Source organism: Echeneis naucrates, chromosome 21 (genome assembly GCF_900963305.1).
Source record: "Echeneis naucrates chromosome 21, fEcheNa1.1, whole genome shotgun sequence".
NCBI classification, from domain to species: domain Eukaryota; kingdom Metazoa; phylum Chordata; class Actinopteri; order Carangiformes; family Echeneidae; genus Echeneis; species Echeneis naucrates.
In genome coordinates, this window is record NC_042531.1 from 22206828 (window position 1) to 22234317 (window position 27490).

The following is a 27490-nucleotide window of genomic DNA, read 5'->3' on the forward strand; positions in this document are numbered from 1 at the left end:
CTTTAGGCCAGGTCATCTGAGTGACTGCAGCTTCATGTATATGGCAGAAAATACACATGGAAAGTTCAAACTGTAAAACATTCTGCACTTGGATGTAGGCTGTTTTGTAATGTAGAGGATTAAACCTGAAATATAGCATGCCAGGCTGCCGAAAAAGGGGTCTCGTCCACAAGATCCAATTGCCTCCTGGGTTACTAATGTGTAATACAATCACTGTAGTGGAGAATAGTAGCTCTTACCTTAATACAGGGAATCAGCTGCCTTTGCTGTTCATCCAGAAAACTCTAGCTTTCTTGTTTTCTTTTGGCTCATATTTCAAACTAATAGTTAACTGCATAAAACAGAAATATTGAATATTTTCTTGCAGATTCACTGGATTCTAAGATGTCTTTATTCTACTCATGTCGTCATCTTTATTAAAGGGCAACAGCAATAAACCAGCCTTGTGTATGAATGATACATTTACAAAGCATGTTTTCAGGTGACCAAAGATTCCACCAGCTCTCTGATCTCTCTCTCTCTCTTTCTGTAACTCAGTAGTGGAAGCCAGCTAATAGGTTGTACAGGATAAGCTTATTTGGTGGCGTACTGGTTTTGGCAAGGTCCACTGTTACTTCAAAATGGCAACACCCAAAGCACATCCATAAGAACTGGACTATACCACTGACTATAAGGGAGTTCAACAGAATAATATATTCCTTGACAAATGTAGTGGGGAGAAATATGGAGACTCGCAAAATGGAAACTACTCAACTACAAATACCTCAAATTTGCACTTAACTACAATAAAATTACTTAATTGTCACCACTCCTAATACAATGTCCCAGGCTTCAGGCTTTAATATTGTTGAATTTCTTAAAAAAATTAAATCATATCATCCAGTGCCACCAGATGATTAACCCTCTTGTTGTGTTCCAGTCGAATCTGACTGAAGTTTGCACTCTAAAATAGTGTAGTAAATTTCATCCGTTTGTCATGAGGTTCCATGACTTTGTTCACACATGGCATTTGAACGCATTAAATAAATCTGAAATATTTTTTTTATAAAAATTTGTGTGTCTTATGGAACTTGTATACACCCATGGTGTTCCCGGTCAAAAATGATCGGCCATTGGAAAGGAATGGGTAAGCCTACGATTAGTGTATAAAACAAGCACATATCTACTCTCTATTCTCACACCTCAACACGCAGGTGTCTTTGAGCAGACACACACACATACACGCACACACATCTTATGCCCCTTTATGGCAACCCTCAGCAACATCCACACCAACCAGAGAAGGTGGAGTCAAAAGACAGAGGTGCCACTGTGTTCACTACAAAATAAAAAGACAGGCTGTGTGCCATAGATACAGTGGATACATTTCCAAAGAACATGCAACGACCTCAGCATATTGCCTACGATGTGCATGAGAGGGCAAAACTGAGGACCATGGACATGACACTATGGCACTGTGTTTTCAGAGCTACAATAGAACTGCAAATGTGTTCAAGCAGTGTATGGTTCAAGCTATTTGTAGCTTACTTTTGTAGTATAGTTGTAGTTTTCCCTGTGTTGTTTGTTTTCAATAAATAAATCATACCGGTCAGTTTTGCCCGAGAACACAAAAGTTGTTTTTTTGTGCCACAGTTTAGATAATTTAACTGGTTTCAAAAAGTGACTTTGGTAAACATTTCACTGAAGTACTCTGATAAAAAGTACAACAGGTTTCATCTTAGTATTATAGTCCAACTAATTTGTATATAATGTTTTTTTCCTTAAGAAAGACGAGTGGTATGAGCTCAGGTAAATGGGGCCTGTAGGACATACACAGCAAATACAAGTTCAAAACTTGTAATGCTTAGAAGAGCTGAAGTTGATAAAAATATAGAATACAACATTAGGTAATAATATATGTATTATTATGGATTTAAAATGGAATAAAATGATCCTGGTCAAAAGTGACTGGGAACACTATGAGGTGGTGGAGTTTTTTAACCCTGTTGTTGTGTTCGTTTTCACCCAATGTCCACCTCTCCTCATTCACTGGATACACAGTTTCCTTAGAAACCAACCTCAGTCTACCAGAGTGGACAGCACCACCTCCTCACCCTCCATCACCAACATAGGTGCTCCACAAGGGTGTGTCCTGAGCCCTTTCTTCTTTACCCTCTGCACTGATGACTGCATCAGCCCCTCACCCAATACTAGTACTCAGTACTCAGATGACACTGCAATAGTCTCACCGCTCAACAACAAAACCCTATATAATAGTATATCAAAGATCCATCTCCCGTCTCACAGAACGGTGCACAGACAATCATCTGAAGTTAAATGTAGCAAAAACAATGCAACTGGTTTTTAACTCCACCCATAAGTCTGTCAACATAGCTGGTTAAGTAGTTGAGACAGTGGAAAGCCACAAGTACCTTAGTCTCACCCTGGACAATAAACTGAGCTTTGAACTACACACCACTGACATTTATAAACGCTGCCAACAAAGACGCTCTTGCCATCTGTACACTCAGAGCACATTCAGCTGTCCCCCACCCCCTTCTGCAACTACTCTATAAAAGCATTGTCCAGCCCATCCTCCTTTACTGCTCTCCTTGCTTCTTCGCCATGCTGTCAGGCCCCCAACAAGAACAGACTCATCCAGATCACAGATAAAGCTGCTAAAATCATTGAACTCCCCAACCCCCAACCTCTCGGATCTCAATAGCGCAGCCACTGCACACAGAGCACACACCATTGCACCATCCCAGCCACCCCCTTAATCCATATTTTGTACTGCTTCCCTTTGGTCACTGCTAAAGGTCAACAAACTGGAAAAAAGTAAAATTCAGCAAAAGTTTCATTCTGAATACAATAACACAACTGAAAAAAATCACTAAAGAGACTATAATGTGTTAGATATGTGTGGTGGCGTGTACATGGTACTAACCCTGACCCCTGGGATCACAAGGTTTGCTGTGATAAGAGTAAGTGACATCAAGACATGTTTTGATCTGTTTATGCCATTGTCAATAAAGAATGCATTGTTGCTACGACAAACCTTGAAGGAAAAAAAGTCCTCCGCAACATGAATCCAGGTATTCCTAATCAATATCATTACATTGTGTTTTACAACATCTTGGCACTGGAATCTTTCTTTGACCTTGCAGATCTACACTTTGTCTTTTTTTTTTTTCTATACCTATGGTTGTTGCTGCAACAAGGAATTCCCAATACATGGGATAAATAAAGTTCTCATGACTTATTATTGGTTCTGCTATTCATTTTGTATTTGTATTAAAGTTCTAATTTTGAAAAAAAAGTCTTGATTTTGGCCTTTTTCTTGAAGTAAATATATATGAGTCGAAATTATCCCTGAACACCATAGATGTTACTATAGTTAATAGTATTAAAATAAAAACATTTAATTGATGTGTTCAAATACATCTCAGTAATAGTGAGATAAAAGAACAGCCTTTTGTTTATTTATATAATTCTCTTGAGGTTCATTTGACAATTTTTCTATGTTGAAATCATAGTATTGTTACATCAAGGCACTTTAAGAGGCAGAAACCTGGGGCAGAAGGTTGGTGTTTGGTGCTTGGTGTACTTTCACATAGAGCACATTTATAAGATAGAAATTATATATCTTGACTCTCATTTTGGGTGTTATTAAAGACCTGAAATGTTTAGCTTCTGCAAATATGGATCATTTATGACATTGGTTCTCAAATGGGGGTATGTGAGGTTTGAAAAAATATATGTTAAATGTAGCAATCAGTTCAAAAGCCCTTAAAAATGGTTTAGGGTATTTTTTAGCTGACAACCCCCTAAACGTTAGGGGGTACTCAGCAGAGAATAATATTTACAGGGGGCACTTCATCGATAAAAGGTTGAGAACCACAGATTTATCTCATCAGTGACTCTATACAGTTCAGGCCAAAAGTTTGGACACACCTTCTCATTCAAATGAAAAGGAAAGTGTATGTCCAAACTTTTGGCCTGTACTGTATAATAAGTGAATTTCACTCTGAGGTTTTTTGGAACAATGAAAAATTATTTCTTGATACTGCATGAAAACAGAGCAACAAAGACAGTCAGCGCGTCCATAGGAAAAACATTTTATTGAAAAACATTTCAGTTTGTAACAGACTGGTGGAATGTGTGTCATTTATCCTCACTTTGAATTGGTTTAGATTTTGAAAGTTAAAATCATTTTTAATAGCCTGGCCATCTCATACTGCAAAGAAGGGAAAAAGAGCTCTACAGCCAACCAGTAACCATGACATAACTAAAGAAAACCAGGTGTAGACATACAAACAATACAAATATAATACTGTGTTACTTACAAAGTGGACTGAAATTAAATGATAAAAAGAACAAAGAAAAAGAGAAACTAATTCAATAAATATTTATGGTCCACACTTATGGCACAAACTTGCAGCAGTCGGTTTGGCAACTCTCATCTTTTTTTTTTTTTTTTCAACCAAATTTCCATGGAAACAGTGCAAAAGGAGAGGGAGTGGGGAGGACATGGGCTTTCCCTTGCGCGCTAGCTAAAATACATAGCAAAAAATTCAAATTTTATACAAAACATCTTACTTTAAGAGATTATAAAAATTGTTTTATTGGGTTGTGGTCAATATTTACATAAGCTATTTACCAAAAAAGTAGTATGCTCTGTTTAACTGAAGTGTATTCTGGACTTTTTTCCCATTTACTTCTCTAAAAAGGTGAATAAGGCTATTGTAACAACCCAGGATCCATATACAATACAAACATTAATGTATTTACAGTTTCTTACCTACAGAAGTACGGTGCAAATTTACTGTGTCAAGTGACCAAGGGTTGACCATACGAGCAAGGCATTTACAGTAGCCTGAGGTGCTTCTCCTAGCCCATGTGCTAAGACTCCCACAGTATGATGTTTCATAACAAGTGGAACCAGTCTCGGTCACTGTTCAGAGAGCATTAGTCAAGCGGCTACTAAGAAAAGGACGTCAGATTTAAAGAAACTAATAAGATTGTCATATTCTGCCACAGACAGACAGCAACTAAACAGCAACATTTCTTTGTTGTATAAGTGTTTCGCTTTTCTCCTTTCCTCAATACAGTTCAGCTGTGATATACGCATATATGAATTTTAATGGTTTCATTTTTCACAGTTTACCTTTGTATTATATATGGTTAAGAGAGAAAGATTAAAATAACACTACAAATAATGCAGGAAATAAAATTTAACAGCAGGCTTGTGTGAAATACTTTGCTAGTTTTGTGTCATTTCTTTGTCGTTATGTCATTCAGTGGTTAAGAACACTTTCCATAGGTGTTTTTTTTTTTTTCTCATTATTGATTAAAAAAATAAATAAGAATTGCATATTTGCAGATTTTGTAGCCTTTGAGGCACAAACCTCAGATCATACAAGGCCTGGCTTTTCGGTGCAATTTGATGTTCTTTATGAACACATAACGTTAATAATGGCCAGATATATGTGGGTGACTGGCTGAAATCAGAATCATGATTCTAAGCCAATGATATAAATTAATGTGAAATCACTGAAATACACACTTGTTCAACAGGCACATACACACACACACACACACACACACACGTACAAATATGCACAGGGAATATGAAAGGTGAATATGAGGAGAAATGGGAGCACTGAGTGTTCATGAGAAATATCCTTTGGGAGATGCTACACAGAGTGAGTGTGGGAGGCACAGCCACTCTGTCCTTGTGTACATAATCTGAGCTATTTTGGGTCAGATAAATCTACTCCCCTTGGGGCCAGGGCCCATGCCAGTTCTCCCCTGGTCCTCCTTCGCAGGACTGAGCATTGTGTCTGTGGACAAGAGTTCATGAAATATGGTCCTCTCAGGTCTGAGAGATATCAAAAATTTAAAACCTAGATTGCATACTGTGCATTTATACCATAATATATTAACATGACTTCTCCTTCCTCTCCATTCTGCCTGTCCTGTGCTCAATGTGTATATCATAAATACATTTTGCTTTTTTTTCATGTTTGCAATGTTTCTTTTTTAAAAGTACATCTATTTTGTAACAAAACAGAAATCAAAAACTCACAATGTGGAAATGCTAGTGGTAACTGAGAAACAGTGAAAAAATTATTAGATGTCCCTGTGCTTTTTTTTTTTTGTTTTTGTTTTTGTTTTTGTTTTCAATGAGTATAGGAGAGCACCAGTCACACTGATTTTGGGCAAGCATAGCCATCAGTGGACTCCTACAATACAGTACCTGGAGCTGTTCAAGCCAGACATTCTAACCTCAACTAGATCTCAAACATGTTTTTCACCTGATGCGAAACAATGGCAGTAAGGCGAATGGAATTTTCTTTATTGCCCCGAACACTTTCCTGTGGAATAAGTTCAGGTTCCAGAGACATTGAGGCAAGCTCTTGCTACTAAATCTGAAAAGATACAGCTGCTCTCCCAACTCCAGCTTTAACTGTGTCTTTTTGGATCTCTGAGAGGAATGGAGGTACCAAAAAGGGGGTTAAAAGTGCTGTTCTATGTATAGGAAATTCCTCCACTCTTCCCAGGAGCCACCCAGACAGATGGTTTTACACCTTCTCAGGGTTGTAGGGCACAAATTCTAAAAATTGTCACTCCTTCTTTTAATGCTATCACCACTGCTTGCCACTTGTGTTTACATGCCACATATGGCATGTCACTTAAGGAAAAGAAAACCACATATGAAAACAAGATATGATAAGAAAACAAGCAAAAAAATCTGTCCACAAAACCTTCAAGTAATATTCCAAGTGTTGAGCAGTGAGTGATTTGCTGAAATTATCTGGAAATGAGGAAAAATGGTGCAATCTACACTTAGGCCCAAAGCGTTTACATCTACTGGTGGGACAGTGTGTCTGCAAGTGTGGGTGAATGTGTGCAAATGTGATGGTGAGCATGTGGGTAGCACGGTGAATGGGTGATCTCAGAGAGTCAGTCAGAAATGTCCCAGAGAAGACTGGTGTGAGAATCTCTCTTCTTTCTCCAGGTAAATCCAAACAGTCTCTCTAGTAAGCATTAAGGGAGGACGGGCATATTTTTGAGTTCATGGATAGCCCATTTCCTCCTTTACATCTCCTCCTCATAAATGTTTTTCTCTCTTTGCTTCTCCTTTTCCAAGCAGTAGTTTCTCTTAAGGGGAGCTCAAAAAATCCTTTTCCTCCTTGCATCTCAGGAAACCTTCAGATCCTTACATCCTTTCATCCTTCCCAAGGAAAACACGCTGTGTATATGTCTAATTTTCTGCTTCCAACAGCAGACAGTTCCCCAAAAACAGGGAGTGACACCAGGGAAAAAAAGAGACTTTTCTCTCTCCTTCCCAGAACTCCCAGAGAGTAGCAGCAGTGACAGCAGCAGGCTCCCCTCTGGGCCTGCACTCGACCCATCCAAAATGTGATGGCAAAGTATCAGCACAACTATGAGAAATTTAGAAATTGTGGCAAAACATTAGAGGATAGGAGGAGGAGCTGACAGAATGGGGGATAGAGGAAGAGAAAGAGAACGTTTATTTGTGGGTGTGCCAGCGGTGCCAACCAGAACCAAAAACTTGCTGTCTGGGGAATGCTCCAGTTTGTCTCCTGCTTCTACCTCAGACCTTGTAATAGATGTTGGCTGGACTCTGAGGTGGCATCTCCTGAACTATGTAGACTGGGTGGCCATAATCACCACTGACCTTCTCGTAGTGTGGGCAGAAGACGCTGTCAGCAGTCCTGAGCGGGATGATGATGTCACTGGGCTCTGAGCCATTATTGTTCCCACCACCCCCACTCCGTTTGGGTGTGGCCAGCGTGCTTAGAGACAATGTGGTGGCATGCTGGGGCGAGTGCTTGCGGTGCCGTCGTCGATACTTGAGCAGCAGCAGGACCAGCATGATGATGATGATGATGAAGATGACGCTGCCTGAGGCAATGCCAACAAAAATCGCCACATCAGAGCCAATGATGCTGGAGGATTTTTCATTGTTGTTACTTTCGGTGCTTTCTCTTGGTGCTACATCTGGCAGACAGAAGGAAGAGGAAGTGAGTAAAATGGTGACTTGACAGGTTTAGTTCCTATGATCTGAATGCTGCCACAGCCACGTTTAGGCTACACTGACGTGACTAGGTTTTCTTTTTAAAACCTGCATTTAGTCAGCAATGATGATTTGTGGGGTTAATGGAACCAGTATCTCTTCAAGGGTCTCTTACTATTCTTCATCATCTTTTGATAGTAACCTTGAAACTAGGCAAGCAGAACCTTATAGATTGACCTCCAAATGAATGGCACATACATATAATGTTCAAATACAAAATGACAAAAATGACCCAGAATCTTGCAAATAACAGCCCCAACCGAGTAGGAATTTATAATCCTATCATGAAATATTAATTATGAAAGCCAAGCTATGCCCTGACTCCCAGTGACTACAGTGACATCCAACACTTGTTTTTCTCTTGTCCCCAAACAGGAGTGTGTTCCCTCAGCAGGGGGGATTACCGGATGTCTGCTGTTATTCTTCTCGGCCTAAAAGTGCTGTGCTGTGGGAAGGGGTGTGCACACAGGATGGTAGGAAACCCAAAGAAAGGACCCTTCCATTGTATTGCAAGGAGATTAAGATACATCAAGTATTCTGCCCACAGCAATGATGTGCTCCTTGCTAGTGGCCGACATGGATGAGATAAAAAAAAGAAGAATGCTGAAAATGCTGAAAGAAGCTATTCTGGATGGAGGTTAAACAGCAGGGTGGCAGCTGCAGCTACATGCTCAATGTCAGATTGCAAAGTGTCATGCCACACCCACAGTGAATCAGGACGCAGGAAGAAGGAGCAGGAAACTGTTTATATAGGTCAGTTTGTTTTTGTTCTCAGGCCCTTCCGGTTTCTTTTTTTTTTTCTAGCTCAGTGCAGATTTTGCCACTGATTTTCTTCTTGGGAGGTTTTTAACTGCAATGTAACAGCAGAGATAAGAGTAGTCTGCATGTAGTTGCATGTGCGTCTATGTTATGATTCAGTGAAAGAAGAGGTCATCATTAAAAAGATGGCAGACAGCGATCAGATAATTTTCCTGAAAATGTCACTTAAGAGGCAGGTTCAGGCTGGAATGCAGCCAGTGTGGAGATACCTTATAGGTCCTTGAGAGGCTAGAGATTTGTATCATTTTCAACAATCAATTACAGACTGATGAATCACTGACCTTTCGTTCCTTAATTTTAACATACACACATGCACACACTCACCTCAGTGCTTCCTTCAACCACACAATCTCACTATGTAATCTGCTCTTAGCTGGGAGAACAATTGCATGCACAAATGCTAAATTGTTTCAATAAATCCTCCATTACTTTACTGCCATCACCTGATTTCAGCTCAGAGTTGGTGATCTCACCTGGTTTTTCCAGTACATCATTTGGATTGTAGGTGTCCTTGCTATCCGAGTGCTTGGGAGAGTAGGGCACTCTGGTGGGGTTTTCTTTGGGTGACAGAGGGTCAGAGGGATCTGAAAAAAAAAACAAAAACACACACACACACACACACACACACACACATGATTTTCATGTGTTTAGGAGCTGTTGGTGTTGTGTCTTAGTAACAACAAACCAATAATAAAAATGACTATATACTCAACTTGTTTTATGCTGAACCTCCATGCAGTTTTGCACTGACCCAGGATTGAATTTCTAATGACACTAGGGTATGTGTCACAAATTCAGGGTCATTGATCATAAGCATTACGCTATTTTGTGCATCCACTGCCTCTCTGATTTGCATGTCTGGAAAATCTTCTTGATCAAAGAACATACATATTTTTAGTGTATGTGAGTCACTCATCTTGTGCTAGATTAAATCTACAGCCCCTAACAGCCCCAGGTGTTGTTGAGACAATGGAGCTATGTCACACATCATCTCTCATTACCTTATTAGGGTGTTTTCAGTGTCTTGCAGAATGTTTGCAATAAATATGAACTACATTATGACTGCCATCTCACATAGGTACTCACAGTGGGTATTCAATTAGAGTACTCACTTTGTCCCACTTTCATGATTATTTTCATGGACTTTGTTTTGCACACTCCACCCTCCTGGTTGTCAATGCCCTCCATGGTGCCATTAGAAGTGGCTACAGCAGAAGAGAGAGAAAGAAACAAAGTTAGAATTAACTCACTGTTAAGCATAAAGGGGACCAACTCAGGACAAAGGCGCTGGATTAAGACATTTCTGCCTCTGTGAGCAAAAGTAATGGTGGGACAGAGTTGGCAAGTTATAAGTTACGCCTATATTGCCAGAATGGCATGCATGCACAATGTGCAGGCATTGCTATGTACAGTGTAAACAAGCCAAGGCAGCAAAATGAGGTGGGCCTTTTAACAGCAATGTTGTGGGATCTCCATTTAAAGGTGGCTGGTGTTAGCATCTGTTGCACAAAAGATGTGATGGAGAAATGATGTTGCCATACATGCCTGAAGCCTATCCAGTTCCCAAAGAGAACAGAGGCATTGTAAGCCCTCCAGCGAGCAAGGATAAGACTCATATGCTTTCATAAATTCACAGTTCATCATGTCAGTCGCACTCTAGCAGAATATTTCACATGCCCACAGTCAATTAGTTTGAGTAATTTTGATTGTAATATCTCTAACTGTGCTGATGGGCCTCATGAAGGAGGCAGTTAAATTGAGTAAGAAGAGGGGAGAGACTGAAAGATGGAGGCTACAATGACAATGGCCATCTTGGTAAAGCTACTAATGATGCTCCAGAGAGTGGTAGCCAGTTATTAAAACTGACTTTTGGATTTTAGAAGCCTCAAAATTCTCAGATCTCAAAGCCAAATTTGCTGCTACAGAGTAAGATAGATCAGCTGTCAACATGAAAAACATTCTGCAGTGAAAACAGGTAGATGAAATATGATTTTAAAAAACAGGCACTTTTCCAGAAGAGCTGGTAGAATTAAGGGATCAGAGGGAGTTGATAAATCCTTCGATAACCCGTTGATGGAAACTGCTTAAGTGCCTACACAAATTCAAACACCGGATAAAACAGAAGTAAACCCCTAAACACTTATGGGACAGTAGCAGATGTTGGGAGATGTTGGGACGAGCACATGCTAGAAATCAAGCATAACAAAAGCAGTTAATAAATGGGCTCCATAAGGTGATGCTGTATAGACCATTCAGAAATAGGCACTGCCCTTCTAATAAAATATATCTCTGTCATACTTACACAGATGTGGGCCACATACACACACAAGCGTCCTTGCCAAGTTTTAAAGCCCATAGGCTGGTTCTCTGGCTTTGTGCTTGTCTGCTTTTATCTGGACTGCCTCCAGAGGATGTTGGGCAGAACTGCAGCTAGCTCAGATCATGAGCAGGACAAGGGACAGGCTAGGAGGGATGCAGGGAAATGGAAGGAGGGGGTAGCAGGGCTTGTGGTCTATCAGGTCGGTAACACTGAGGCTAACGAGCTGCCAGGGCTTAGTGGCTTGGCTTCCCGCCATTGCACAGTGGCCCACATTCACTATGACTGCTTCTACCACACCAACTCCACTCCCCTCCCCTCTGCTTCCCCCTAAACCTATCCTGGTCTTTCCCCTCACAAGAACAACATCACATCATCTCCTATTTCCTCCTCCCTAGTGTGGCTGCCACTTTCTTCTCTGAATTACTTCAACCCCTGACAGACTTGCTGCTTGAGAGTGTTCCACTCCCTCTCCTCCCGCACCTGAAGCGTCTGTCTTCACCCGATGTGGAATTTAAAGGCAGGTGTTTTGCAAGGTCCCAGTTAAAATTGCCTCGGAAATTTCAGCTCTGCTTTGTTTTGCCACTTTCTTTGCCTACCAATTGTTACTTTTCTTTTATCCTACTCTTTCTCCCTCTAATTTACGAATAATTTTTGTACGAATCACCCTGCTTCAATAAGACGGTGATGGGAGTGGACACAAAGAGCATGTTAACAAGCACTTCCTGCCTCCCTCCCTCCTCCTTACCCACCATCTTGTCTCCTCTCTCCCCCATCTCTTTCTCTAGCTGACCTATGGCTTCCTAGTGGGGACTGAAAAGCACATTACAGACAAAGCTCCTTAAAGGATTGTGCTTCTGTGCCTGTGTTTGTACGCAGATGTGCGTGCATGTTCATTGAATAAACCTGTCAGAGAAACATACAAGAATTTTACAGTCCCGCAAAAGAACAATAACCATCTTAACATGATACTGACTGCTGTTCTATTTGCACACTGATAGAGTGTCTGTGTGCTTGAATGTTGGCATGCTCAAATACACGTGCTTGATAGGTCAAAGTTGACAAGGTGAGAAGGACAGTGACCCTCAAAGAAGATGAATATGGTACACATATAGCCACCCTCCTTCCCTCTTTCCTTTTGGCCTATTTAAGCATTTAACATATCCATACTCATGTAGAGGATAGATAAAAAAAAATAAAAAATTATTCTTGCCTTGCCTCAAAATACAGATCTTTTTCAAACTGGGGTTTAACATTTCCTTTGCATTTAAAATAAATCAGGATCTTTCATTATAAAGTTATCTTAAATCTTTAAATTATTCTTCCCCTTTAAATGCAGAGCAAAACACACACTCTCTATGCCAAGGCTGCAATCCAGGCAAGCCTGACTTGGATTTAAACAGAATTTGATTGTCAAATCTGCTAAGGCTGCCTGAATGAGTCTGCCCTCCTTTGGACCAGCCAGACAAGGCCACACTGACAGACTAGCTGGCTAGAGTTAACCAGCTAATCTATATTGCTGGGGGAACACAGCAGCAGGAGGGTAGGTGTGCAGTGGTGGGGGTTCGGCGGGGGGGGGGGGATTTTAAAACCTGCTTCATACAGCTCATCAACTACCCCTGGCTTTAAAGCACCCAAATATATGACTACCGTAATTTCCATATTATAAGACGCTACTTTTTTCACACACTTTGAACCCTGCGGCTTAAACAACTATGCAGCTAATTTATGGATTTTTATGGGTAACGAGCTTCATGCCGCCAATATATTTATGAGAGATATCAGACCAATGAAATTACACAACAGATCACAGTGGACCAACGAAAGTGTTCAAAATAAATTCAAAATAAAAAGCCCCGGCAAGAAATTCTTCAGATCAGTCATTTACTTTGTGTTTTATGCACACACATATCATGGAAAACACACAAAGCAATTCATATGATGCAGCTTTTAAGTTAAAGGCATTGAATATGGCGAAAAGGGGAAATCTTTCTGTGCAACATAATTCCTGCCATATTCAATTTCCTTCCATATTTCTGACACGCTTATAAACAAGTGCGGCCTATATATGTACAAAACTTTTTTTCTCTTTGAATTTGGCGTATATTCAGGTACGCTCTATAGTCCGGAAATTACGGTAATTGCCAGGGACCCTCTACTTCAGTTTGTGTGGGTCTTGCAGCAAACAAACAGGGAAGAGAGCGAGAAGAAAAAGTGCTACATCTGATTTTCACCAATTATCCCAGCTTAAATGTGAATTAGTAGGTTTTCATCCTACTTTCATTACTGGCAATGGTTGGGCTGAGGTTCCCGTTCACAATGAAGAGAAAAAGAAAAACTGGCAACTTTCATAGACAAGTGTCTGAATATTTAATACTGCATCTTAGCAGCATACACATACACATGTAGCTCAAACAAATGGTAGAAATGTGTCAGAGAATTTTGGTTACTTTGAGTGTTAATCCTTATGGTCCTGTGTTAAATCAACCATCCCCCCCCCCCCCACACACACACACACAATCTTTAACTGAATTTAATCACCTTAACTTAGTTTTCGTTTGTTTATGAAATCAAGAGGGTGGAAAATCAGCCAGTGTTTAATGAGTCAGTCAATACTGAGCTGTAATCAAGTAATCAAGATAACAACTGAGCATTAACTCTGCTTCCTTCTTTGTCCCAATGCAATTCTCCAAATGAGACATACCTTCAGCGTTTCAGAAAATGGTCTACATTTACATACAACAATGTGTAAGTTTCATTTACAACAGAACAATTAATAGAAATACATAACAGACCTTTGGACTGCAGTCCAAGAAAAACTCAGAAGAACTATACTTTGACAACTATTTGGCTCGTTTTCCCATGTTCTGTGGGCATAATTAATGCACAATGAAAGATTCATCAACACTGGAAGAGAGCAAAGACATGACAAATAGAGAGGCATCTCAGACAAACAGATAGAAGGTGAGATTGTCATTGGAGAATGACTGATCAAATGGATAGAATGAGAAAGGCAGAAAAGGGATTGACAAAGGCAGCTATAATCTAAATTCTAAGTGTAATTGGATGATCATTATCACAATGTCAATGTTATGAACCAGTTAGCATCCATGAAAGGGGCCCTCAGAAACCAGGCCAATGTTGGTCACCAAAATATCTTGCTACCAATAACCACTGCATTCTTTAAAAGCATTCATTTTATATCCAGTTTTTATGTCAACGAAAGTGTAAGTCGCATTGTTCACCTGCAGTTGTTACAGTGGTGAAAGTTTGATTAAAATTCATTAATCGAAAGCTAATCTGATAAGAAGACTAAAAGAGGGTGGCAAAACCACATTTATATGATTTTTTTATAAATTAATCCACAAATATATCTAGATATTAACTGTTCAGATAAAATCACAGCTCACATATGAAATATGGAATCCTTAAAGACCAAAGTTTAGCTGCTTTTAGTTTTTTTTTCCCCCTCGATTTGGTTCTCATACAGAGACATACTGCTGATGAATTCTGCTCTGAATTTTCTGTAATAATCATAATAGTGCCGTGACCAATTAAATACTGTAAACCTGGCCATAATTACATGAAAAAAGACCTGATCATATCAGACAGAAAGCTCTGTCACAATTAAGAGAAAAAATTCTCCTATTTTTATTGTGACTAACAGAAAAGGCAATTTAAGTCTTGATGAAATTCTGCTGTCTGCTCTGACAGTGAATTCAGCCATGTCCTTCTCTTGCCCTCTTCAGTTCATCTCTCTCGTTGCTATGCCTCTACTCTCTTGCTTACTATTCTCTCTCTCTCTGTTTCTTTTTCCCTGTCTCTCTCCCTCATTTCCCTTTACTCCCTCATTAGCTATCTTTCATTTTTTTGTTACTTTTGCTGCCCCTTTCCCTCCTCATTCAGCTGTCTCTCCTTACTCTTTCTCTGCTTTTCCCAATCTCCCATAACCTCTCCCTCTTTAGCTCATGTAATCATCTAGCTCACTTGGTTCTGGACCGCAGGCCCTTCTGCCACAAACAATCACATCACACTCATTCATTGTGCATATCCACTATGAAAAGGCAAAAAACTATCGTGCACACACACGCGCAAATACACTCACAAACACACACACATACAAGTGTGCACTCGGACACACACATATGTGCCTGAATGAACACAAAACTGTGCACTTGTAAGTGTGGTGACAGAAATCTACACAATACAGCTGTCCCCTCTAAGCATTCATGCGAACAGAAGAATAGTACGTTCATGCACACATGCATTCATTCGTTTATTCATGTTATCCCCTTATCCATTTGCAGGTTGCAGAGGATGCTGGAGCCAATCCAGGGCGGTAAACCCTGAACAGTTTGCCAGTCCATTGCCGGCCAACACGCAGAGACAGACAGAGACAACTACTTACACTGAGACCTATGGACAATTTAGAGCTACCAATTAACCCAAATATGCATGTCTTAGGGCGGTGGGAGGAAACCAGAGTACCGGGAGGAAATGCACACAGGCACGGGGAACATGCAAACTGCACAGAAAAAAGCCCCAGAGCCAGAAACCGAAATCCACAACCTTCAAATCAGATTTATTTGTATTGCACCAAATCATAACAAAGTTACATCAAGGCACTTTACATATAGAGCAGGTCTAGAATAAACTCTTTATAAAATGATTTAAAGAGACCCAACAGATCCCCCAGTGAGCAAGCACTTGGCATCAGTGGCAAGGAAAAACTTCCTTTAAGAGGCAGAAACCTTGGGCAGAACCAAGCTCAGGGAGGCGGCCATCTGCCTCGACCTTCTTGTTGTGGGGCAACAGTGCAAACCACTATGCCACTGTGCTGCCCCTTTGAACAAATGCACACACACCATATTCAAGCAGGCGATATAATGGACAAAAATGTAATAATATCAGCTGCACAGGAAACAGATCTGATCACCTGTCTTTGCTACAGGGCAGTCCAGTGAAATACTGAGGCCTTTTGTCCCAGTCATTTTGCTCTATCAGGGTGTTGTGGGGGTTAGCATCTAATCTAGGTCTAGCCATGGCACAATACTCAACACAAGGAAGCATTAATTAATTGGTTTAGACAGTGATCTGTCGCAATGATGAGGAGGTCTTGGTAACTGTGAGAAGAAACCAAGGATTAAATGCTGGTTAATTCATTACATAGCGAGTGCTGACTCCACACAGCTCATAAAATCCTTGCTGTTAACTTTTTGAGGTGGCATCACACTGATGGATTTTGGACAACAGTAGTGGAGACCTCAGACATATACAAAACAAGATGGAGATGCTTTCCTGCGAAAGTACACATAGAGTGTATCTACCTTTTAATCCTCACACATTGTGTGGCTCACTCCAACACTATGAGGAGAAAACAACCATGAATCTGTGTGGACTAAAACCTCTGTGCATTTCTCTGATTCCATTCATCTTTTTTTCACTTGTTTTTTTGTGCTTTGCTCTCAGTGTTTATGCATGGAAATCTGGAGTTTACCCAAGCAGCCAATTCAAAAAAGAAAAGGAAAAAAAGGAGACCTAAACACGCATCATAGCAGTGGACTGTTGAAGCTACAGAACTGGGGACAGAGCTGGCCAAAAAGCAGCAATTAACAGTAGAACATGACACACTTCAATGAAGACCACGCTAGCATTTTGTGGGAGCTGCAAAAGGAGGTGATGGCTGCAGGGGGATTAGGGTTGGAGGATCAGCAATGGTGGTGAAGGAAAGTTCGTAAAAACTACAATATTGTATTTTCCCTAGCCTCTTTTTAAAGTTCTGAATTGAACTTTCCCACCATTCTTACTTGTTGTCTGAGCAAGCCAACGAAGAGGACAGGTATTGGCATGGGTAAGTGGGAGAGTCTTTTAAATATTCCTGACTGCACAGGTCACAGTGGAGACCCATAGAAAAATACATGGCTTAATGAAGTGATGAGGACTCATTGCCATCACTGGATGTCTGTTGAAGCTGCTCCCAGCTGCCTCCTGAAGGATTCGCGCGCAAGCATGTGTTTTATCAGCCAGTTTGCACTGGCATTCAGGTCCTTCCTGTCTTTTCATAACATGTTCCCATACTTGCAATCAAGTACTTTCTATTTTTCTCATCCATTTTTTTCATTGACCTGAATTTAACCCCAATCTTCCAGATTCTGCTCCACCACAGTGTGATCACATTGAGCTACATGATCACAAGCAAAACACCGGGAGAATCAGGAGAAGTAAACATCAGCATCAGCTCATCAATAATTCAATACTGTGTTTCGGTGGAAGAACCAAGAAGGGGGTGAGTGTTTGTGTCTCAGCTAAAAGACTTTATAGTCCTTGAGGACACAGACAAACCACATATAAAGGTTGCTTTTTTTCTTCTGTGAATGCTCAAACACAGGCCTTCCTACAGAAATGTACCTGGGTCTGGATATTCTGAAAGAACTTTTTTGCCACCAAATTTAATTTAAAATTTAAACTAAATGTGAAGTGCAGCGTCACCTATTACACAGTTTCAGGTACTTGACCTGCTTTGTTTGCTGTAGCCTGATTTTCAGGATCACTGTCAGATGTACAAGGCCAGAAAATTAGACTGGAATGCAGGAAATCATGCTCAACCATAAAAATATCCTGCAGCCATGACATATTAGTGTCAGAGAAGCCATATTTACCTGTTTGGTTTTGCATTAACTGAACTGAATAAGCATATTTTGTTGGTGGTAAACTGTTTTTCTGAAAGAACTACTGAACAGATCTTGCTGTAGGACCTCTTGAGTACTGTGCTACAGGGAAAATTCTTATTCTGACTATTTTAACAGGGCTTTACACTGCAGACAGCACTGTATAATAAATTTTTACCCTCCACGTGTGATTTTCAAAATTTTACATCTACAACTACAATGCACAGTTTGGAAGGGTCGTAGAATTATCTGCTTCTCTTTCCTCCTCTCTTCACTTTGAATTCTTCCCCTTCCTTCTACTCACTCAGAATTATGGCCTTCTCTTATTGTGACAGATCACAGATGGCTGTAACAGAGCCTCACAGATGGCCCTATCCGCGGCACAACCCCCATCAGTGCCACACAGATGGTTCAGTCCAACTCCAATTTTTCTAACCAGGGGGCCATCAATAAATCCCATCAGAACTTCCTCCCAGAATGGCATTAGCATATCCTAGGTGATTGACAGGGTGGCCACACCTGCACTGAGGGACTGAATGGTCACACACTAAGTCAGACAAAAGGATGAAGACTGTGGACGGACTAAAAGGGATCTCGAAGTTTGTCTCGAACCCTAACCCTAATCCAGGTATAGGGACTAAGTGACAAGGGTGTAGGAGAGACAGTTTCATGATCTAACTGTAGAAATTATCCTTCATACTCAGTCTGTGACAATGAAGTTCTCTTTCATCAGAACCTCATTTTAATTTACTTTAGTGTATATCCTACATTTCCCAAAAGAGCCTTCAATAACCTTTAGCAAAGGCTGTATTAGCCCTTAAATTATTGCAGTAGTTAATTTATTACGTCTTCGCTGATGATAATAAACAAGTGCTTACAGATGATGTAGTAGTCTTTCCCCCTGAAGAACTCTAGGCCCCATAGGTTGGGGCTGAACTCCTGAAACTTGAGGGTGAACTTAACATCCTGGTCAGGTTTCACACAGTTGAGCAGTGGTGTGTCAGCCTTGGTGATGGTGCAGCTCTCCAGCTGTTCCCTGGGAACCATGTACACCTTGTAATACTCCACTCCATCACCCACCCCACCATCCACGCGTGGGCATACAATGTCCAATTTATCCCCAATCTGGGGGTATAACACCACGCCTTGGCCTGGCACAAATCTGAAAGGAGAGAAAAAATAATGGAAGGATGTTAGTTAGCTGCAGAAAGACTGATGATCACTCATTCATTGTGTATTATGGGATGGAGTTTTCTCTATATCAAGATAAAAAAGTTGCCTCAGTAATTAGTTTGTCAATTTGTGTCAATTAATTTTAGATGCTCAAGAATAAAAGAATAAAATGTTTGTGTGTGTGTGTATGAGCCCCATGATTTGAAGCTTGCTTCACTGTTATGGCAGCAAGCAACAATGGAACAAGTGAATATTTTACTCAACAAAGGAACAGACCCAGCATGAGGGATGTGAGGGACATGGCAGAACAGTGTTAGTAAACACAACAGAAAATTAACGATCTATAAAAACCCTGATTGTTAATCCACAACAAGAGCAGCGGAGACACACACAGCCAGACAGCCTGGGGTTTGCCTGGGAGAGCAGTTGAATTTCCTTAAATTGTTCCCAAAAGTCAAATTATTTTGCTATTTACACTCCAAGTGCTGAGAATTCCTGCAGCATTCTTGCACACATTCACAGTTGGAAATTAGGTAAAGATGAAACCTTCTATTTAAGAGACATTTTATGTTACGCTGTGAGAAGTAACGCATTGTGAATTGGAGTTGAAATAATAAAATTAGTCAATTATCTGATTCATGTAAAGTTAATTGGCATCACCTTTCAAGCACAAACAATGTATATTTCAACGCTGAATTGTGATAATTTGTTCCTCACATTTGAGAGGCTGAAGCTAAAACATGCCACTTGATTTATTTTATTATTAATTAATAAATTATCAAATGAACTATTAATAAACCTTCAACGATCCATGGATCAACTAATTGTTAATTATTACTCCTAATATGTATGTAGGTGCAAGAGGCATATGTACATATGCCTCCTAGTAAGCGAGCATCGTCATCTTTGCTAGAGGCAGGAGCACGAGCACAAGCACAAGTGACATAAATTTGTACAGACACACAGACACACACACATGCACATACAACGCTACTAGTCCACTAACTAGGCTGAGCAAATATTTTTTCTGCCCCCTGGGGACACATTCAGTTATGGTATCGTGTGTCAAGTGATGGACATGGAGAGAGAAAGCGAGGGGGGGTGCACTCTTATGCTTTTATGCTTTATTATACCATTTGGTATCATCAAGAGGAAAAAGCGATGTGTGTGTGTAGGTGGGGGAGCTGTACGTATGTGCATTAACCTCATGTGGCTGGGAGCACTCTTTCATGTGTATACAATGGGGATGAAAGCATGTATTAATTCATGTTCTTATTTTAAATGTCTGTGTTTGTGTGTATGCAAGCTATAGTTTGTTCGTATGTGTGTTACTAATATAAAAAGGTTAATATCAATGTACTTTATTACTTGCTTTCGCAGTGACAACCCAAGGAGCTGAGCAGCAGACCTCTGTCCCACAGCTCCATGATCTTATCCCTTCATCCCATGATGGTCCGCTAATCACAGGTGTCCACTCCTCTCTCTGACATGCACACATTGTGCATGTGTTGTATGTGTATGTGTATTTAATGTTCAGGATCATATGCTGCTTTAAACCTGGGGCACAAAAGCAGGCCTATAACACCATCTTCTCAAGTTACACTTTTTTTTCCAGCTGATTTACAGCGAAAGTTGTATCCCAAGCATTCAATAAACTTTAGAATGAAATTAGTTGGATGTGGGTTTCAAGATAAACTGCCCAGAGGCCAATTAAGGGCAAATATAAACTAGTTCTGGGAGGAGGAAAAACAGCAAGGAGGCAAGGAAGTGCTGAATAAAGAGACATTGTTGGGCCAGGTGCTCAATCATTAGTTCTGTGTCTCCCTCCTGTGCTCACCTCTGCTGCCCATTTTTTATAGTGGATAAATGTATGTGTCAGACAGCAGACACCTGGCCCAATGGCAGCCATTAGAACAAAACAAGGTCAGACAGCGGCAGAGAGAAAAGAGTGAAGGGAGGGACAGAGGATGGAAAAGATGAGAAACAACAAAAAGATTTCACTGATTAAAATAGGCCCACTCACATACATTCTGCAAATAATTTCCCAGCCTCTCCCTAAATTCACCCTCAATACTAAAGTGTATTACACTTCAAAATAATTAGTAGAACGGTTAAAATCTTTCTCAAGCCTTTTAAGCAGTTTGTCCAACAAAGTCATAAATCTGTGACAACGGCTTTACAAGTAAAACAGATGATATTTCTAAAGTACAACATGTGGAATTCATATTTGACTAGATAATAAAAGCTACTGATGCTGTATTTGCAGATGTTTGCATGTTGTTGTACTCACAAAACAGTGATGGGCTCACATCAGCACTGATGCAAAACCTGCTCAACAACAACCTCTGTGGTAGTTCCTGCTACAATGGGTGACAATCTGCCAAGATCACTCATGTCTATACAGACACACACACACAGCTGGTAAAAATGTAAAAAGGCATTTTAATGTGTAAAAGTAAGAACACAAAGACTGCAATTCCTGCTTGATATAGTACTGCTTTAAACTTCATTTTAACTGTTTCATAAGGCAGAAGTAAATTAAAACTGTGGAATTTGTATATATCTATTTAATGATTTCAATATAAAAACAGGATACCTTGAGTCATCACTTGTTTTTATTTTGTGGACTTAACTATGAAACAAAGATTTAAAAATAGGAGATTAACAAAGAAAAATAACCATCCAGTCTTCTGTCATGTCATTCCCCATTGTTTCTTTCCCACGAGGGAAAGTTGTGACCCAGAATTTATAATCGCAGGAGGTGGGAAAACAAAAGGCAGAGGACGTACATTAGCATTACCCCTGCTCCTTTTCTGATCAGTCTCATTATCTGTCCTCCAATTCTTCTTCAAGCACTGACAAAACTAGCAGCTCCACCAGCCGGCCTCATTTACCTCATCCCCACTCATTGGCTGGGAAGGTGAGAACAGGCTAAATTCACTCCTGATAATCTCCATGTCTCTGGTAAAATAAATCTTCTATTTTCTCTTAACAATAAGTCTGCTTCAATTCCCTTGCTGTGCTACCTGCCAGTATGTTTCAATATGGTCTGGTCTACATCAACAGCGTTAAAACCAAGTGAAAGTGAAATTAATGCAGTCTGTTTCCGACACATGACAAACACTGACGCAGATACACAGGTGAATGACATGATCCCATAGGGAGTCACTTTCCAACAGCCTTTCTCAACCTTTTTATTTCGTGTCTTTTTCAGTTTAGGTATATGTATTGGAGGGTAGGCAACGCAAACTAAAGGTGAGGGAAGAGGAGGAAGGAAGGAGAGGATATAGCTGTGTAGGCCTGCGTCCTGAGGTTAGAGCCCCTCCTTGCTGCACATTTCTATATCGCCCCCTTTCTTCTTATCTATCTTCCAGCCTTCTTTTTTAAACCTTTGGATTGTTGGCTTTGTATGTGACACAACAGAGTCGCAGTAACTGCCCTGATATATTCTTCATTTCTGAATCTCCCCTCTATTTTATCCCTGTGGCCCTGAAGTTTTGAGAAAACAGAGTAAAGTGAGGGATCAAAAGCAACTGTTTGACTGAATCTCAGCTGCAAAGCAAAGATTCATTATAGCAGCAGACAAAAAAGTTGGGGTATAGTAGGGGTTAATCCACGAACAGTTCTTTGCAGCGCCCTGGCTTTCGCCCTCTGTCGGCTGAGAGGACATAGGTCTTATGGCTCGCTGTCACCCTATCACCCCTTTGTCCTCTCTCTGGTTCTCTCTGTGCGCCATGCATTTGGCCCCATCTTTCATCCTGTAATCCAGGGCTATGGGATCTGAGCAAGCCTAGATGTAATTATCCTCCTCACCCAAAGGGGCCCCAATGCTTTCTTCTCTCCCATTCTGTTTGATTTCTCTCATTTTTCCAGCATAAACCTTTCTCTTGGCAATAATCAGAAAAGCACCATACAACCTAGCAGTGTAAACTCTCTGTCTAACATGGCAGGATTTCAGTTTCCCTTCTTTAATTTTCGACTCAGCCCTGTTGCTGGTCGATGTAGCTGAATTAAAATAACCGCTCTTTCTCTCTCTCACACACGCACAGCTCCAGAAAGAAATTGAGAAAAAAGAAAAGCACTGTGGTGACTTTTGGAAGGAGGGAAGGTAGTGGAAGAAGGAGGGGATCGTTACAACATTCAGCACAAGGCCTAATCAGTCATTCATGATGGAGCTGCATTTCTATGACCATATCTCCCTCTCTCCCACTTCCTCCAACTCTGTCTTAACCCCCCCCCACCACCACCCCTCCAACTCCTACATTCACAAAAGTACCCATAGAGGTGCCCCTGGGACTGCTCAGTCACAAAGGGCCTTTCGGCTTCGATGTAATCTCTTAATGAACTGCAGTGGAGGAGCAGAAGCGTTCCTTTTACATACACCATGTAAAGCAGTCCTCTCTTTTGTTTCTCCCTCCCAACTACAAAATGGATTACTAGAAGAGGGAGGTGTGTGTGGTGCTATGTGATTTTCCTGAGTGTGTGTGTTGGGGAGTTGGGGTGAGGGGAAGTGGTGGTGGGGGAAGGTGGAGGGGTCATTCCCCTTTTTATCTTCCTTAGGAGTTTCATGCATAAGGGTCATAGCAAAGCACAAGCAATAATGGCATTTAATTGACGTGGCCATAGACCCTGTTTAAGAAGCTCTGTTTTTTTCTCTTTTTTTGAAATAGATGCACACACACTTCATGAACAATCAAACAAAGTGAGACAGAGACGAGAGAATGAGAAAGAAAGAGAGCTAGCTATTTCTTTATCCTTGCCCCCTGCTCAAACATACAAAGGCATTAGACTAGTCAGAAGTATTCACATTTCTAGCATTAATCTTTCCTTGAATACTCAAAGAGAAGGACTAAGAAAAACTAAGGGAGAGACAGGAGCGACTGGGTCTGTTGAGAATATTACTGACCTGCAGGATCTTCAACTGGCTGTGAAATATGGAGGATAAAATAGTTTGACTTTCGTTTACTCAACTTATATTAAGTTATTTATCAGACTAGCACTGTAAGTAGAAAAGGGAGAAATCTCAATGGTTTAAAATTCTACTAATTTGTCTGCTTTTCCTCCTCATTATAATTATTATCGCTGTCTCCTCTGTGGTAAACGAGTAAAGACGGAAATCAATATGAGAAAAGAAAGTATTTCAGCTTCATGTGAAATATATTCTGTAAAAGAGCACTCTCTCTTCCGGGAGGTGTGTGTGTGTGGGTGGAGAGGGGGGTTGTTCTGCTCCTAAAACAAAGAGCCAAAGGCTCACAGAGACAGAGGTGTCTAAGCACACATTGATATCACTCTCTGAAGCCTTCACCCAGATTGAACGCAAGGAATGTGCAAATGAACAGTTAATTCTGTGGAATGCCTGCTGCATTTGCTTAAAGCTTTGACACCCTTTTTTTTTCTTTCCAAAAGTTGTAAGATCGATGAAATTGCCCACTCGTGCAGGGATGGTTTTAGACCCTAAGGTTGCCTATGTCACTTGTTAGATGATCTGTGAAGAAAAAACACTAGACTGTAGCAGGTAAATCGAAAACAATAAATAATTTGCAGTGCATTCTTTCTTGTTGTTATATGCTTCTTTGCTTTGATTTTTGACTAATATTTCCCTACACATCGCACTATAGAGAACCCTGCTACCCTGCTAAAACCTCTCATCACTAAGGTCAAACAGTGACCAAATGGCGCTGTAGGCGGCAGTCAGTGGTCTACAAGAAACATCACACCGAGTTGAAATACAGCGGGAGTCAGTCGGGAGTTCTATCTCAGACTAGGCCGCAGTGGGCTGCGATTTTCATAAAGCATTGAAGGCTGAGCGTGCCGCAAGTGGAAGCCCGGAGCCTAGTCCCTCAGACCTCGCATCAAATGCTTTCCCGGCCCACACTGAGACACATGCACGACGGACTGAGCGTCACGGGTTCCAGGTGCAATACTGACGCTTTTGAGAGCCATAACATCTCTTTTGTCGGTCATCCACCAATAAGAGACGGGATACAGACAGGGAGAGAGCGGGGGACTGTGTCGGTGCCAAATTCTGAATAATTGAGTGACATGAAGTTTGGCCGTGACGAAACGGCCACAAAGAGGGGCACCCCCCGTCGGGTTGCGGCCGGGGGTCTAGATGAGGTGAAACACACCTTTTTTAATTGAATAAAATAGTTTAACCGCGCTTCTTGGCCTGTAGGATTACGAAGCAAACGGCTGGTCAGAATTAACCAATCTCATATCAGTATATGTGATAGAAGAGTAGCACAGGTAAGGAGAATTAAGGAAAATGGGCTGTGTTTACCAATATTATATATATATATATATATATATATATATATACATATATGTGTATATATATATATATATATATATATATATATATTCCTGAAAAGCCCAGCGAAAAGAAGGCAGGCTGGAGGTGCAAGACGAAAAACTTTGACTACACATTTTCCACTATAATTGCCTAAAGAAATCCCAACCTACTGAATTTATTGCTGAATTCCTCCATCGTATACTGCTTGATCCGCCCAGGAGCAGCTGAAGTGTCCCGCCAACTCCACTGACCCAGCGGCTTGACATGCTAAGGCACTACTAAGATCTGTTTATCTCATTGATATAATGTTTATTGTGGAGAATAAAAAAGACCCATTATTTTACCGAAAGGACAAAACGGGGGGATAGATTGCCCCGCAGCTTTGGGTATCAGCCCCGTCAGACGTTATTAGACCTGTTAAAATATGTAATACACCGAAGCCCAAGTTATTATTGAGCGAGGAAGCGATGCGTAAAATTACCTTAAAATTTTAATTTTACCCCCTTTGCACACAACCAAAATCAGCCACACATTTCACCAAGCCAACAGAAATATACAAACAAACAACACATAATAGACGAATCCCACAGAGTACGGAGCAGCCTGCGGCTGGTTTCTGTGCTGGTGCCTCAAAGAGCGCACTGCCAAGCGGCCAGCCGCTGTCCGCTGAGCGTAATGGTCCACTGCGGCACCAGGACGCCAACAAAATTTATCCGTTAAAAATCAAACTAAAAAGGCGAGAGCCGAGCAGTTTCTGCTACCTTGCCAGGTGTTGGGATCAGTGCAATGACCTGATCGTTTTTTCCTATATTGCCGTGTGTGCTCAACCCTGATATTCTTCAGAAATAAAAAGATCAACTCGGGCGGAATCCCTGCAAAGCGGAAAGGGATTTTATTATTATTATTACTATTATTATTTTTTATGGCTCATTGAGGTTCAGTGTGACAGTTGGCAAATATGAAAAATCAGTCTGTATTTCGTAACACAAAATTCACAGTGTCGACAACTGTCAATGTGCATTGTGGAAGACTGGATAGGTACGGACAACAGGGGAAAATTTTAAATGTTTAATCACGCTGTTCTAATGACTCTTTTTTCCACAGACTGTGTGCTGAGCTCCTGAAGGTTAACACCTGTTAATTTCCGTATGTAAAGCGAATAGGGGCGGTATCTAAACAGTGTGTAGAGGCGAACAAGAAACACAAGATTGTCTTATTTTATCTGTTCCACTGTGGAATAGTGTCCATCCACGGATTGATTGCGGCACAACAGGGGCCGGAGATCTGAGCTACCAGTGTCCCACTTACTTGATATTTGTTGTGTTCCAGTAGATTGACTCCAGAATGAGTGCCCGGCACAATACCACTTTAAAGGCAATAAACAAAACTCCAAAATAGTATCTCCACATCGAATCCCCCATGGCTAACTCTTCGTGTCTCCGGGCGGGTGCACAATCCGTCTCTACAAGAACCAAATATGTAAGTAAAAAAAAAAAAAAAAAAAAAAAAAAATATATATATATATATATATATATATATAAAAAAATCAGAGGACAAGCGCTCCACAAAGGGCTGGTCGCGACAAATGTCTTCGCTTTATATCCCAAAGCAGAAAGGGTGCGCACGGAGCACAAACCCCGGTCAGAGCATCTCCAGATGAGAGACTTGCTACAAAAGGCAAAGGCGCACGGCGGCAGTTCATAAAACACACGATGTGTTAATATTTTCCCCTGCTCAGAGCGCACTGCAATACATCCCTCAGAGAGAAAAGGTGTTGGTGTCCGCTGCGGATAGAAATCAATAGAAAAATAAATCCCCTTGCGTTTAAGTCCAGCAGAAAATCCAAAGCAGCAGCAGCAGCAGCAGAGAAAGGGGCAGTGGTCGTTGGTGGCTAAATGGTGAGATATTTCCCTTCTCAGTTGGAGCTAGTGGTGGAGGTGGCGGTGAGCAACAAACTGTGGATGACAGCAGCCGAAAAATGAGAAAGGCTCAATAATGGGGCCGGATGGTGGAAATTAAGAAAATGATCAAATATGAAAATGAAGGAAATCAAAGGCGCTAAGATGCAAATGCTCATACTATATGCCCCCAAAATGAAGTGCTGCGGCTGAATCCTGCAGATCCGTCCCAGACGCCCG

At 40.9% G+C, this 27490-nt stretch overlaps 1 protein-coding gene across 3 annotated transcripts; it reads right to left on the reverse strand.

Annotated features, from left to right (window-relative positions):
* Positions 1–4443: 4443 nt before the first annotated feature.
* efnb2a (ephrin-B2a) lies at positions 4444–26793 on the reverse strand. 3 transcript variants are annotated; one of them, XM_029530944.1, is made up of 5 exons: positions 26661–26793; positions 18766–19049; positions 10015–10107; positions 9376–9486; positions 4444–8001 (listed from the first exon to the last, which is right to left on the reverse strand). In XM_029530944.1, exons 1-5 carry the CDS (start codon positions 26771–26773, stop codon positions 7601–7603), a joined length of 1002 nt encoding a protein of 333 aa, XP_029386804.1. In that variant the 5' UTR covers positions 26774–26793; the 3' UTR covers positions 4444–7600. The 3 variants fall into 3 exon arrangements, with proteins under 3 accessions (XP_029386804.1, XP_029386802.1, XP_029386803.1); XM_029530942.1 differs by having other exon boundaries at positions 4444–8007; XM_029530943.1 differs by having other exon boundaries at positions 4444–7994; positions 9357–9486.
* Positions 26794–27490: the final 697 nt, after the last annotated feature.